The 15,897-nt window shown below is 40.9% G+C and overlaps 1 protein-coding gene across 1 annotated transcript in view; it reads right to left on the bottom strand.

Annotated features, from left to right (window-relative positions):
* The window catches only part of WDFY2 (WD repeat and FYVE domain containing 2), a 236,699-nt gene extending 220,802 nt beyond the window's left edge, over positions 1-15,897 (bottom strand). Inside the window, exon 1 of the mRNA XM_049778481.1 lies at positions 15,581-15,897. Coding sequence (XP_049634438.1) covers positions 15,581-15,717 — 137 coding nt within the window. The 5' untranslated portion in view covers positions 15,718-15,897. The remainder of the gene's footprint in view (positions 1-15,580) is intronic.

Genomic DNA, 15,897 nt, shown 5'->3' with positions numbered 1-15,897 from the left:
GAAACGAGCAACAACAGGCACTGAAAATACTGATTGCAGTAGCATCTCCAAAATAACAAACTTACTATTTATGCGATATAAAAATGCGAAATCTTTCAAACTTAAAAATAAAAAATAAGGGGCCGGAGAGAAAGCATGGAGGTAAGGCGTTTGCCTTTCATGCAGAAGGTCATTGGTTCAAATCCCAGCATCCCTGTGCCTGACAGGAGCGATTTCTGAGCATGGAGCCAGGAGCAGTAACCCCTGAGCACTGCCAGGTGTGACCCAAAAAAAATAAAAATAAAAATAAATAAAAATAAAAAATAAAATTTCCCAGTAATTATTTAGTGGCAAGATATCAAAAAGATTCTACTTAAAATATCAATATATCAATTCTAGTTAAATACTATCACCAGAGAGTAGTCTTCCTATTAAACCACTGGAAGCTTCTCAGATCAGGAAAATCACAAGAAATAATTCTTTGGGGCCGGAAAGACAGCACAGCAGTAGGGCATTGCCTTGCACTCAGCTGACCCATGACGAATGGTGGTTCGAATACCAGCACCCCATATGGTCCCCCGAGCCTGCCAGGAGTGATTTCTGAGCACAGAGCCAGAAGTAACTCCTGAGCACCGCCAGGTGTGACCCATAAACAAACAAACAAAAAAAATCTTTTATTTTCCATCTCAGCAAATCAACCATTTAGAATTTATATAGTTCATCTCTGTTAACATTTATATAAATCCAGATCTCCAAATGTAGGCAAATCCTAAAATTTCATTTAAGAATTATGAATTCGCCAGTGTAGTGGTGCATCGGTAGGGTGTTTGCCTTGATTGCAGCTAACCTAGGAAAGACCGTGGTTCGATCCCCCAGCGTCCCACATGGTCCCCCAAGCCAGGAGCAATTTCTGTGTGTGGCCTAAAAACAAACAAAAAAACTATGTATTATTAAAGAGCAAGACAGTGTAGTGGGGCCACAGGACTCAAGATTAATAATGACAGGGGCCAGAGTGGTGGTGCAGTGGTAGGGCGTTTGCCTTGCACGTGCCTGACCTAGGATGAACCGAAGTTCGATCCCCTGCCATCCCATATAGTCCCCCGAGCCAGGAGTGATTTCTGAGTGCATAGCATATACAAAAAAAAAAAAAGGATTAATAATGACAAACATCTTTACATGACTGAAACCCAAACACAATCATGTATGTAGTCAAGGTGTTTAAATAAAATATATAAAAAAAAATAATGACTGGGGCCCGGAGACATAGCACAGTGGCGTTTGCCTTGCAAGCAGCCGATCCAGGACCAAAGGTGGTTGGTTTGAATCCTGGTGTCCCATATGGTCCCTCGTGCATGGCAGGACTATTTCTGAGAAGACAGCCAGGAGGAACCCCTGAGCACTGCCGGGTGTGGCCCAAAAGCCAAAAAAAAAAAATAATGACAAACATCATAAAAAAAAATGGCAAACATCAATTGCTGTCCTATGAGCAATGAACAAATGACATCTGAAACTGAAAACAAAGCCACTTACAGAAGCAACATCTCCAAAAATGAAATAAAGCTGTAAATGTAATAAAATATGAGGAAAACTACAAAATTCTAGTGAACAAAATTAAAAAAAATATTTCATGTTTGTGAATAGAAAACTTGGTATAAGGATGTCCAGTTCTTCTCAATTTAATCTCTAGCTCCAATCTAAAACAAATTTCAAGAAGCTATATTATGGATTTTTAATGGATTATCTTAAAGTCAAAATTATTAAAAAGTTGGGGCCGGAGAGATAGCATGGAGGTTGGGTGTCTGCCTTGCATGCAGAAGGATGGTGGTTCGAATCCCAGCATCCCATATGGTCCCCCAAGCCTGCCAGGAGGGATTTCTGAGTGCAGAGCAAGGAACCTCTGAGCGCTGCCAGGTGTGACCCTAAAACAAAACCAAAAAAAAAAAAAAAAATACAAAAAGATTCTAAAGTTTATGTGCAATGGCAAAAAGCACAGAATGGCAACATGGTACTGAAAATAAAGAGCAAAGATAAAGAACTGATGCTAAGACTCAAACCCTAATATAAGCAATGGACAATGTGGTATGAATGAAAAATTAGACAAGCCAATGAATAAAACAGAATAGAAAACCCAGAAATAGATCCAATAATTATAGTCAACTGATCTCAGACAAAAAAGCATAAGGCAATACAATGAAGCAAAAGGCAGTTTTTCAATAAACTGTTCTAGAACAAGATATCCTTAAGCAAGAGAATGAATCCTGACCCAGCAATTTAATCTGTCAGGGCAATGGAGTACAGTAGGTAGGATGCTTACCTTTCTGCAGCCAAGACAGTTTCGATCCCCAGCACCCCATATGGTCTCCTGATTTCTGCCAGGAGTGATCCTGGAGCTCAGGTTTAGGGGTAAACCCTGAGCACCGGCAAAAAAAAAAAAATTAAGTTAAGTAAAGGCTTTAAGCATCTGACACCAGTTTGATCACAGAACTGCACAGATCATGCACCACTAGGGGTCACTCCTGAGCATTGACCAAATCAGGAATAGCCCTTGAGCTATTTTGGCTGTAATCCAAAAACCTCAAAATTAAGAGACAGGGAAAAAAAACTGTAGAAGAAAGAAAATTTTAATAACTAATGAAAAGTGAATAAAATCCCCAAGCATATTATCTATAAATCTACCTAGTAGATTTCTGGGTGGGGGCCCAGAGCAATAGTGCAGCAGGTAGGGCGTTTGCCTTACATTGTGACCAACCTAGGTACAATCCCCAGCATCCTATATGGTCCCTGAGTCTGCCAGGAGTGATTTCTGAGTCAGGAACCAGGAGTATCACTGAGCACAACAGGTGTGACAATAAAGAAAAAACAAACCAACAAACAATAAAACAAACATATAAAAACAAAGAAAGGTTAGCAAATGGCATTCCTAATTCAGAGATACACATCATTTCTGAAGCCAAACTCTGTTATAAATGAACACATTACATGAAAAGCCAATGTGCAGCTATTCAAACCGCTGTTCAATTTACTGCACTTGTGATTTTTTTTTTTTTCTGAACTCTGGCTCTAAGCTAAAAAGGGCTCAGAAGAGTTGTCTCCACTAGTGAGTCTAGGTCAATTCTATAATCACAGTAGGGATTCAGAAAGGTAGGCAGGCTAGGAATGGTCAAGGTTATTGGGGAATAGATTCTTGAATTAAAATACACTTCATCCTCTATGAAGATGGAAAGAAAAAGATAAAAGTATTAACAGTTTTTAAAGTTCAAAATCCACCCGTCATGGATTAAGTCACAACATAAGAATTCTATTAAGACAGAACTGAAACAGAGGGCCAGAGGGATAACGCAGTGGGTAGGGCATTTGCCTTGCACGCGGTGCAGCTGACTCGTGTTTGGTCCCCAGCATCCCATAATGGTACCCTGAGCTGGCCAGGAGTAATTTCAGAGCACAGAGCCAGGAGTAACTCATGAGTATCGCTCACTGCCCACCCCCACAAAAAAAAAAATGTACTGAAACAGAAAATACTTGCATGCATGCTACATTAAAAGGGCATTATTTTACAAGACTTTTGTTTCTCTGTGTCATGTCAGAATATGAGAATTTTGGTCAGGAATACTAAATAAGTTTCTAAGTATTGTCTGCTGTCAAATAAAGTTCCAGGTGAGTCATTCGGTTCATCAGCAGAGCCCTAAGTTCAGACTCTGAGTTCAAGACCATTCGTTCAGTTCCTGGCACTGGACACACAAAAGGGGGGAGGGGCCAACACTATGGCTCAAAGGACTAGAGTACATACTTTGCATAGAAAGGGCCCAGATGGACCCCTAAAATTACATGGACTCCTTAGCACCTATCCAGGATTAGACCTCAGCATTATCAAGTGAAAGCAAGAGCAAACAAAAAAATTTATATATATTTAACTTTAAAAATAAGTTTCAGGGCCTGGAGAGATAGCACAGCAGCGTTTGCCTTGCAAGCAGCCGATCCAGGACCAGAGGTGGTTGGTTCGAATCCCGGTGTCCCATATGGTCCCCCGTGCCTGCCAGGAACTATTTCTGAGCAGACAGCCAGGAGTAACCTTTGAGCACTGCCAGGTGTGGCCCAAAAACCAAAAAATAAAAATAAAATAAAAATAATAAGTTTCAAAGATAAAAGATAGTATGATAATAATATCCACAAACAATAGAGATTAGGGTCAGGAGGAGCAGTCCATGGTAGGAAGCTTGTCACAAATAGTGGGTCAGTGCAGTTAGGGTAGAGAAGGAACCACTATGACAAGGAAGGTGGAAACTTACCACTGGACAAAAACGGTGCTAAAAGGAGATAAAGTAATACGCAAGATTTATACCCATTTATTAACAGTAGTGCAAACCACAGTAACAAAAGGGAGGAATAAAAGCGACAGAGCAAGAGAGAGAGAGAGAAAGAAGTAAAATGTCTGCCAAGAGGTGGCGGTGGGGGAAGGAAACTGAGGACATTAAGTAGTGAGAAATGTGCACTGGTGAAGAATGGTGTACATTGTATGACTAAAACTCAATCATGAAAATTTTATAAACATGGTGCTTAAATAAAGTAACTATTACTTTACAATATAAGTTTCAAAAGAAATACTCTAGGCATAGTCCGTGTTGGGAACCAAATAACCGCCCATAGATAGCTACAATGTTAGTGTTTAAAGCTAAAGGATCCATTAGAAGTAGCTATGTAGTGAATCCAGTTCAAGGCGATATTAGGCACCAATACAAAATAAACACCTCTTTAATATTTCATCCAGGAAAAAATAACTATAGCCTTCCCAAGGCTCCAGAAAGCATCGTTTTACAACTGCTACAAAGGACATGCAGCTTTTCCACTCTGCATTTTCCTCTACCTGAGATATTAGGATAATGTAGCTGCCAAATCAGCACACTTTTTTGCACGGGTAAGGGGTCTTATCCAGTGATGCTCAGGGCTTACTCCTGGGTCTGAGCTCAGAGGACCATATGCAGTGTTGAGAATCAAACTGGCGTTGGTCTCTGGCAAGGTAAGAGCATTAACCCCTCTCCCTCTCAGGCCCAGAAAAGACACTTATCTAGTCTCCGTGTACAACATCACAGTACCAGAGTTATAGCTAGAAAATCCTATCCTCCTTTGCCAGATGGGTAGTGATTTTGTTCTGGGATATACCAAAGTCAATGCAGAGCCTGGTACAATGTAGAATTGCTCTCTCTGTTCTCTAACAACAATCCTACAATTATAGGCACAAGAGTATAAAAAAGAAATTTCCATTACAAGACACTAATTATATTAAAAAGAAAATTGTTCCAGGTGGTAGAGTAATAATAATAGTACAGTGGGTGTGGTGCTTGCCTTTGCACAAGAAGGACCCAGGTTTGGTCCCTGACACCCCAAATGGTCCCCCAAGCCCACCAGGAACAATCTTTGAGCATAGAAACAGGAGAAAGCCCTGAGCACTGCCAGGCATGGCCCAAAAACAAACAAACAAGCAAATAAATAAAAAGTAAAAAATTACCAGGTCAAATGGATAGTTCAGAGGGCAGGGGACAGAATCAATAATACAGCAGGTAGAGCAAGGTATTTTCCTTGCATGCAACCGATCCATGTTCAATTCCTGGGCACCCCATCTGGTCCCCCAAGATAGCCTGAGTGATTCGTAAATGCAGGAAGAAGTGACCCAGGTGTACTGCTGGGTGTGGCCCCAAAACCAAAACAAAGAACAACAATGAAACAAAGGGCATGTAAGTAAACTCTATATGTAGGTTTAATTCTGGGTGCTGAATGGTCCACTGAGCACTGCTGTGTCTAGTCCCAACATAAAAAATAGATAAGTATTTTTCTATAAAAATTAAATGTCTGGGGCCAGAGTGATAGCACAGCATTAGTGCGTTTGCCTTGCACGCGGCCGATCTAGGATGGACCTCGGTTTGATCCCTGGTATCCCATATGGTCCCCCAAGCCAGGAGAGATTTCTGAGCACATAGCCAGGAATAACCCCTGAGCGTCACAGGGTGTGACCCAAAAGAAAAACAAAAAAATTAAAACAAAACAAAAATGAAATGGTTGGTGCTGGAGATGTGGCTTAGAGATAGAGAACACATAGTTGAGGCTCTGGGTTCAATCTCCAGCATTGCAAAGCATAATAATAATATGTAAAGACAGAGTATAGTATATCTGGATATGTAATATGCTTATTACCAATGTATTTTGTCAAGATAAATATGCAAATGTTTTATTCTTTTTTAGTCTTATGTTTTAGTTTTTTATTCTCTGAATTAATTTTTACTGATAACTAAATCAAGTTTTTGAATGAAGATGTTTCTGCCCCTTAAAAAAATAAAAGAGACCAAGAACTAATGAGGCTGTTGGCTAACACTATTTTTTATGCATTAGGGACTTTCTAGCTTAATTCTAACACTCTCCTTAAGATACCCACTCACATAAAATAAATAAGTATTGCCTCCTAAATTTTTTCTATTCTGATATTACAGTTCACAAGAAAAGCTTGATGATAAACATAAAGCAAACATAATCTAATACAGTGTTGCTGATAGACCATGTCACTACTTTAAAGTCTTAAATCACAATCTAACTTATTGGTTTCTAAATGCCACTCAGTGCTTTAATTTCCCTACAAACTGTTATTTTTTAATAACATCAAGATGATTCTCATCTACACAGAGAAAACAGTTTTGTCTCAAAGCCAAAATCTAAGTGCAAACAGGCACTGAAAGATATTATGCAAATTTTCTTCTAAAGTTTATTTGTTTTGCTTAGAAAAGATCAGCAATCTGATTTCTTCTAGTCACTTCATATTCATAATTTTTTATTTATCATTTTCTTTTCAAAGGTCCCTACTATATGAGATATAAAATAGTTGGTCAATGGGCGAAGGACATGGTTCAGTGGTAAAGGACATGCATGCACAAGATTAGGTTTGATCACATACAAAAAAAAACTGCAAAGAGAAAAACAAAATAGGGGTCTGGATTTTACCATCAAAGAGCCACTCATTTTAGGAGTCTCAGAACAGCCATTCTGCTTTGTTTTGTTTTGTTTTCCTTTTTTTTTGGGGGGGGGGGGGGTCCACACCTGGCAGTGCTCAGGGGTTACTCCTGGCTCTACGCTCAGAAATCGCTTCTGGCAGGCTCGGGGGACCATATGGGATGCCAGGATTCGAACCACCGTCCTTCTGCATGCAAGGCAAACACCTTACCTCATGCTATCTCTCAGCCCCAGAACAGCCATTCTTAATGTTTTTATATTGTTTTGCAATATCCTGGTGAATGTATCTTGATTAACTTTGAAATCATGACACAAATCTAGTTTAACTACATAAACTAAATAGGAAATTCAGAACTATCAAAAGCTTAGAGGCCACTAAACTTCCTCTATTGAGTCTCCTTTAATAAGCTTTCACACAGTTATCTTTTCTCAAACTGTCCATCTGAATTCTGACCTTTAGAGACAGAGGCAGTTTGTTTCCAGGCAAATTTGTGGGCATGAAGACTGCTGTAATGTTCTGGAGTCAGTGTGTAAAGGTCTAATTTTCAACAATCATGGGGTGCAAATTCCTTCTTTGGAACCTTGAAACCAGCACTTATTACCACCTCCAAAGTGATGAATCTCAAGCACATAGCTAAGAGTTCATTAATTTTAGGTGGTTAAGTATAGAGTCTGAACACACTCAAAAATTACTTTGGATGACTTATAATTTTGTCATCTTTAAGGACCCCAACACTCAAGAAGCCTAAACTTGTGAACTACTCTAGACTTATGGGAAAACTTTGTATTTTAAAAACTACTTTATGCAAATAAAATATATGGTACATAGAACTCCACCAGGAAAGCAAATGAATTAAGCCAAAGTCAGTTTATTAGTGAACAGTTTCAGCCAGAAAACTGACAGTGCAGTGCTACAAAGCAAAGGATCAAAAGGGCTGAAGAGATAGTACTGTAGGAAGCTTGTCTTACACACAGCTCACCTGGGTTTGATTCCAGGTATACCATAAGGCTGCCCCAAGTTCTACCAGGAGTGATACCTGAGTATAAAGCCTAAAATAAGCTCTGAGCACTACCAAGTATGCCCCTGGACAGAAAAATGAAAGTAATCAGTGATCCATAAATCAACAAGATAAGGATTTATAAAAAGAAATGTTAACAAAGCTTTTCAAGAAACAGACAAGGAGTCAAGGCCACAAAATCAGAAGAGTTCAATTTTAGAAAAAAGAGATTTTAGAAATGTTATGTTTAAATCCTCTCTACTACTAGCCCCATTCATCCACATCCCTTGCTGTATTATTATAAATGGCATTGGTCATCTATCTTACTAAGTTTCTCACAAACTTAACTCTTTCACTTGGAAACCTACACCCCTTTCTGGTCCATTTCATTCTAAACAGGTGATTTATTAGGCGTTGCTTAATTCATTCAAGATATATTCAAAACACACATTGCATAATTCTTTTGTGCAAGTCCACAGGATCAGATCTTCTTATACAGGATAAAATCTGACTCCCTTTATCCACAGTGGGAATTCAGCATGTCCTTCGGGATTACACAGTATAACTAGTTGTGTTGCATAAATTGATCTTCAATAAAAGCAGAATATAAAACTGCAGTTACCCACCAGTCCACTCCCACTACTCACATCCTCTTCAGTCTCCAGTTCCCCACCCCAACAGTCACTCTGTCAACACCCTACCACCACACCCTCCAAATCTTTTTATCCAGAAAGCTTTCCCAATTCTTACACCTAAAGGATTTAGGCTTTTTTGCTAGCAGAACTATTCCCCTGGTGACTAATTTTCCAGATTTCTCAATGGGTGACACTCAAAGCTATTATGAATTCAGGCCAACTGTCTCCATGATCTAAAACCAGAGTTTCTCAACCTTTTTTCCACTCGACTTTGTTTCCTTCTTGTGGGTCATACCAAGTAGATCCAATCTTATACCACATCGCTCTCCCATTTATTCAGTGACCTTTCTTCTGCCTAACTTTTCTTTGCTTTTTGTTTGGGGGCCCACCTAGTGGTACTCAGGGAGCAACTCTAAGCATTGCTCTGGGTCACTTTCCGCAAAGATCAAAAGACTATGCAATTCAGTTCCTGAGGCTCTAACCAGGCCTCAAGCATACAGGCATATCCCCTTGAGCTATCTCAGTGCCAGAACTTATCCTACAAACAACCATCCTTGTTTGTTTGTTTGTTTTTAGGCCATACTGTCAGTTCTCTGGACTGACACCTGGGCTCTGTATCCAAGAATTACTCCTAGTGTGCTCAGATCTGGTATGCCAGGGATTAAACCTAGGTTGGCTGCATCCGAAGCAAATGGCCTACGCATAATGCTATGGCTCTAGACCTACCTAACTTTTAAGTTTTATTTTGGTTTTGGTTTGTTTTTATTTTTAGGACACCCAGCTGCGCTCAGGGGTTACTCCTTGTTCTGCACTCAGAAATTACTCCTGGCAGGCTCCAGAGACCATAAGAGATGCTGGGGATAGAATCTAAGTCTGCTGTAACAGTGCTATCTCTCTAGTCCTATCCTAACTTTTTTAAATGAACTTCTCTCCAGTCAGCAAAACCTAGCAGAAAGAGAAAGTCCTTTTCTCTAAGCACAGAGAAAATCCTTTGCCCAGCCCAGACAATAGTCTGCACCTGCCTTCAGCACTTCTAACACCAAGTAAACCAAACAAACAACAACAACCATGCATTGATCCAATATCTTTATTTCCTCGTGAAGAAACAATTTCCTCAAAGTCCACTAGTAACCACTAAAGTTGATGAAACTCTTTGGATGAATATGAGATAGTGGACTTGGGAAATCAGGAAGCAAGAATTGGGCAGCTCCTATCCTAGTAATCCTGGGACTGAACCTAGGGCCTCATACATGACAGACATGTATTCTGTCGACCTCAAGGAGCATCCTGCAGAGACAGAAAGCAGCAATCCAGACATGACCAAGGAAAATCATGCCACATCAGTGATTTCCAGAAATAAGCCCTATAACAGGATTAGACAAGATAGATATACTTGTCCAAATGTTTTTATTCTTTTTAAATTTTCTAGTACTTCCTCCTTCATCCAGTAACGCAACTGAATCTGTGCTAAAGTGTAAAGGTGAGGGTTATGGGCCTGGATTAGATTATGATCAACCCATTCACTACTGAAGGTAGTCTCAGGATAAAAACAATAGTTCAAATGAAAGAATCCTCTAAAATAAAAAAGTAAAAGGTAGGTGTCGGAGCAATAGCACAGCAGTTAAGGCATTTGCCTAACACGCAGTTGACCAAGGTTCTATCTCCAGCATCCCATATGGTTCCCTAAGCCTACCTGAAATAATTTCTAAGCTAAGAGCCAGGAGTAATCCCTGAGCACCACCGAGTGTGGCCTATCCCCTCCACCTAAATAAAAAAGTAAAATTTAGAGAACAAATGCTATGGAATATAAACAATCTTCCCCATCTAACCATGATGTTTATAGTTTTATTATTTTCTGAAATTTACCTCAATCATGAGAGCATCTTAAAAGACCTTGTCATTTTCACTAATGAAAATACATGTGCTTATCAACATGGAAAACAAGTGTTTGTTGATGGAATGAAGTAATGAGTTAACTTTAAAAGATTTAAGGCATCTAACCCAATCCTTTGCCCACGGGTTGGTTCACACAGGGTTTTCCTAGTTTGTTGCAAACTTCATTCAATAAATATCAATTAAAATATTGTACTTTCAAGAACAAAAGTCGATTAGTAATTTATTAAAAAAAAAAAAAAAACAATGATTTTTGGAGGTAGGGCGTTTGCCTTGCATGCAGACGGATGGTGGTTCGAATCCTGGCATCCCATATGGTCCTCCAAGCCTGCCAGGAGTGATTTCTGAGAGTAGAGCCAGGAGTAACCCCTGAGCGCTGGTGGGTATGACCCAAAAAACAAAAAACAAACAACAAAAAAAAAGGGTTACTTGACAGTATACTTCAAGGGCAGAGAAATACTGTATCTCTTAGGCCAGGGGTAGCAAACATGCAGCTCTTGCGGCTCTTTGCCTCCTATGTGTTTAATATATTATTGTTAAAATTAGATGCTTTTGTGTGAGTGTTTGTCTGTTTTGGCAGGTCACTGCGGGGTGTGACTCTCTGACACTCACAGTTTAAAATTTTGGCTCTTTGTGTCAAACTTGTTCACCACCCCTGCCTTAGGCCGATGGAATTCCCTTTCTAATCTCCCCAATATTTACTGTGCCTATGCAAAAAAAAAAGGCACAAATTTATTTTATTGGTTGTTATGTTTTCCTTTTTTTTCTTTTTTGTGCTTTGTTTTGTTTTTATTTCAAGACTGTGGTTATTGTGTGATTGTTGTCTTTGGTGCTTTTCAGGTTTTTGTTTGATTTTTTTTTTTGTATTGTTGTTATGTTTTTCTTCCTTTTTCCCTTCCTTCTCTTAAATTGATATTTGTAGCCTCTAGAAGGACTCCTCCCATTTTTTTGCTTGTTTGATTTTTTTCCCCCATTTTATTTTTTTCTTTCTTTTTTTTTTTTTTGGTTTTTGGGTCACACCTGGCAGCGCTCAGGGGTTACTCCTGGCTCTATGCTCAGAAATCTCTCCTGGCAGGCTCAGGGGACCATATGGGATGCCAGGATTCAAACCATGGTCCTTCTGCATCTAAGGCAAACACCTTACCACTGTGCTATCTCTCCACTCCCTTTTTTCTTTCTTTCAAACAGAACCACATAACTTGAACCATCTTGTTCTGCCTCACAAAGAGGGAGAAATAATGGAGAGTACCAAGACCAACAGTCATATGAACATTAAGTAGAAACAAAACATGATCAGACTTAAACACCAAATCCAAAGCCAATGACAACAAAATCTATACCCAATCTACAACAAGCTAGACACAGAGAGGACCACTTTATATTAGCAGGCCAGAGGGGGGTGGGGGTGGGGGGGATATGGGATGCATGCTGGGAAAAGAGGTGGAGGGAGGACAACTCTGGTGGTAGGAATTCCCCTGATTCAATGTCACTATGTACCTAAAATATTACTGTGAAAGACTTGTAATACACTTTGGTCATAATAAAAATTATTATAAAAGAAATAGTTTACTGGTAGTCTACTGAGTGTCAGGAACTAAATAAAGTACCTCTATACTAACTATAATAACTAAGTCACATGTAGCAGAACCTTGGGGATATCATAGAGAAGATATATGATACTATGTAATTAAAATAGAAAAATTAAGCTTTTCCAAGTTTTTGTGTTTTTTTTTGGGGGGGGGTTGGTTTTTGGTTTTTGGGCCACACCCGGCATTGCTCAGGGGTTACTCCTGGCTGTCTGCTCAGAAATAGCTCCTGGCAGGCATGGGAGACCATATGGGACACCGGGATTCGAACCAATCACCTTTGGTCCTGGATCGGCTGCTTGCAAGGCAAACGCCGCTGTGCTATCTCTCCGGGCCCGAGCTTTTCCAAGTTTAAAGACTATTGAGAGTCAGAAGAAACCAGGGTTTTAAAATATCTTAGAAGACACTTCTTAGAGGACATTATTTGTGGCTTAACCTTATAATTCAGAAATGAAGACTAGTACGTTCTACATGAAGCAATTAATGGAAATGGCCTTGTAGGTTTTGTAAAAATCAATATTCTGTCTTTATATATTTAGCATTATAGCAAGTGATATTAAGAGTGGATCCTGAGAAGCAAGATTACAGATCGATTCTCTATTTAAGAAAAGCATAATCAGGGCTAAAAGATAATTCAAAGGGTTGGAGTGCATATTTTGCATATGGGAGTTCCAGTTCAATGCATGATCTTCATTCTCTTTCCAACCCGCAAGGGAGTAGTCATCCCAGAGCAACTGGGAATGGCCACAAAATGAAATGAGCAAAAAGCCCATAAACCAAGACCAAGCTCTAAATAACCAAGTTGTTATTGTTGTTGTTGTTGTTGTTGTGTGTGTGTGTGTGTGTGTGTGTGTGTAAGAATTACAGAAATACAGATAAGCTGACATGAGTAATACTGTATGTAAAGAATAATTCTGGACTTGGAGTCAGAAATAAAGCACAGTGGATGGGCTTTGCATGCAGTAGACACAGGTTTATTCCCAGTACCACCAAATATGGTCCTTGAAGCACAACTGAGGGTGATTCTTGTACTGGGTGTGACAGGAAAACAAAAACAATAATCCTGAACTTACTGACCTCTCAGACTTATTTAACAGTAACTCAGGGCCAGAGAGATAGCACAGAGGTAGGACGTTTGCCATGCACGCAGTCGATCCAGGACAGACTGTGTTTCGAAATCCAGCATCCCATATGGTCCCCGTGCCTGCCAGGAGCGACTTCTGAATGCAGAGCTAGGAATAACCCCTGAGCATCACCGGGTGTGACCCGCTCCCAAAAAAAAGTAATTCTATAATAAAATATTGGTTTTTACACTTGGAAAGTGAAAGATTAAGCCAACATATAGCTATATATTAAAATTCTATAATCAAATGATTTAACTCTTCAGTTTCTTTCACATATGCTACTGCAGATTTCATAAATACTCTGAAATGAACTCTCCACTCCAGCTATTTCTTTTGAAGTAAAAGCACTGGGATGGAAATTCTCTTAGTATCTATTTCTGGCTCCATTACCAACTACATGAATTTGAGCAGGTAATTTCTCTTATCTAGAATTTCTCATCTGTAAAACAAAGTTGTTGTTAAAGCTTAAAAAGACAAATTTGTCGGGGCCGGGCGATGGCGCTCGAGGTAAGGTGCCTGCCTTACCTGCGCTAGCCTAGGAGACGGACCGCGGTTCGATCCCCCGGCGTCCCATATGGTCCCCCAAGCCAGGAGCGACTTCTGAGCGCATAGCCAGGAGTAACCCCTGAGCGTCACCGGGTGTGGCCCAAAAACCAAAAAAAAAAAAAAAAAGACAAATTTGTCTTACTCCCAAACATAAAAAGCAAAAAGTTTTTAAACTAATGCAGAAGAAACTTTAGTTTGATCAACTTTCTCTCCCACTTAATGATTTCATAGAGCATGTAGGTTGAACCGTTTCATTAATAACAGCTACATATTGGAAAAGTATTCCTTTAAAGACAATTCTACAAACCAACAAATGATTCAATCTGGAAGCAATCTCTTTGAGAATTTTGTCACTATGGGAAAAATTAAACACTCATAAAGCTTTATGAATTTCAAAAGATCTCAACATCTTATAGTTCATTTCAACCATGAATTTCTCCTATTCATTGCAAACTGCTGCCAGCAGTGTGCATTTATAATGTTTTACATTAGGATCTGCATAAGCGATGAATCAAGCACATTTGGCAATTTGCATAAAATATGTTGGCGACAAGTACAAGTCACTAATACATTCATCTTGGTTTACACTGAAGAACCTTTGGAATGAATAGTATAGACCTATAAGGAAAATTTTTTGTTGTTGGTTTTGTTTTGTGTTTTCAATCATATCTACTTGTGTTCAGGACTTACTCTTGGCCCTGAACTCAGGGATCACGTAGGGAGGTTCTCAGGGAACCATCTGTGGGATCAGGGATGGAACCTAGGTTGGCCATGTGCAAGTACCTTCCCTGCTGTGCTGTATATCTCTCCAGCCCCTAGGCAAATATTTTAAGGCCATACTGTATGCAAAGTGCTGAAACTTAGCTGAGATTTAGAGTCCTGGAAAATAAAATATTCTCCATCTCAGCAAAATCTGAATACATATTAAGAAAAACTACAGTTTACAACTAAAGCCCCGGTCATAATTCTCTTCGTTATCAAATATTTTAGAATATTAATTAGTATCTACGAAAGCAACAATTCCAAATAAATATGACTACATACATGTTTATGCAGCTTTTCTATAGAAATTGGACGCAGCCGCCTAATATCTCCATACCTTAAAGGACATTCAGGTAAAGCAAAAAAAAAAAAAAAACCGCTATTGTCTGAAAAACAAGGAAGAATTCTGATGGCAAAACTGCCTCCACTTCTGCAAATGAAGCAAAACCCAGCGGAAAGAAAAGGAAGCATGCCAAGCAAGGGAAGGAACCAAGGATCTATCTACAAGCAGCGGTCCCTTAGCAAGTTCTAAACGCTTCCCCATCTCACAGCAAGAGAAAGAACTAAAAAAGAGGGGCCAAAAGGGGGCACTCCTAGAGGGGATGTGCAGGGGTGTGGGGAGAGAGCTCCAAGTTATTGGGTTCACAGTTGGCAATGATCACCGAATTCACAGTCAAATAAAAAGTGCAATCGGTAGGAATGGCATTTCTTTCCTACTTGGGAACCTGACAAACTGCACTGGAGTGAGTGAGCTCTCCAAAGCCTTGGGGCTTGGGGTACCGCTCAGGGGTCCGCAGCATCCTCGCAGCCAACACCTGAGGGCCTGGGCAGCTCCTCCCATCCCCTTCCCGTCCTCAGGGCCCGGCCAAGGTCCAGTGGCCCAGAGCCAGGGGGACCCCAGCAGGGGCCTCCCGTTGGAAGCCCGGCTCCGCGCGCCCCAGCCCCTGCAGCGGGGCCCAGACGGCCCCCGAGCGACCGAGCGACACCCCAGGATGCGCATGCAATATTGCATGCGATGCAAACTTGAGGGAGCCTGGAGTGCCGCTCGGACCCGGCGTCCCTACCTGTCCTCCGAGACGCTGATGACGCCCTCCTCCTTGGGCACGATCACGGCCATGTTCACCACCTCCTGGGAGCCCTCCACTCGCTGCAGCAGAACGGGCTTTCGGATCTGCGGCTCGGGCTGGATCTCCGCCGCCATCGGAGAAGGGGGCGCGCCGGGGGACGCCGCCGCCGCTCCCACAGCGCCACGGAGCCGAGCTCAGAAGATCGCGGGGAGGCGCAGACTCGGCTGGGCCGGGGCGGGGCGCAGGGGACCCGCGAGCATAGCCCGGCCGCCTCCCGGCTCCGGGTACCGAGACCGCCCGCCACAACCCCGCGC

The sequence above is a fragment of the Suncus etruscus genome, chromosome 8 (genome assembly GCF_024139225.1).
Source record: "Suncus etruscus isolate mSunEtr1 chromosome 8, mSunEtr1.pri.cur, whole genome shotgun sequence".
NCBI classification, from domain to species: Eukaryota; Metazoa; Chordata; class Mammalia; order Eulipotyphla; family Soricidae; genus Suncus; species Suncus etruscus.
Note: the sequence above shows the minus strand (reverse complement) of the source record. Positions and strands in the feature narration are given on the sequence as shown.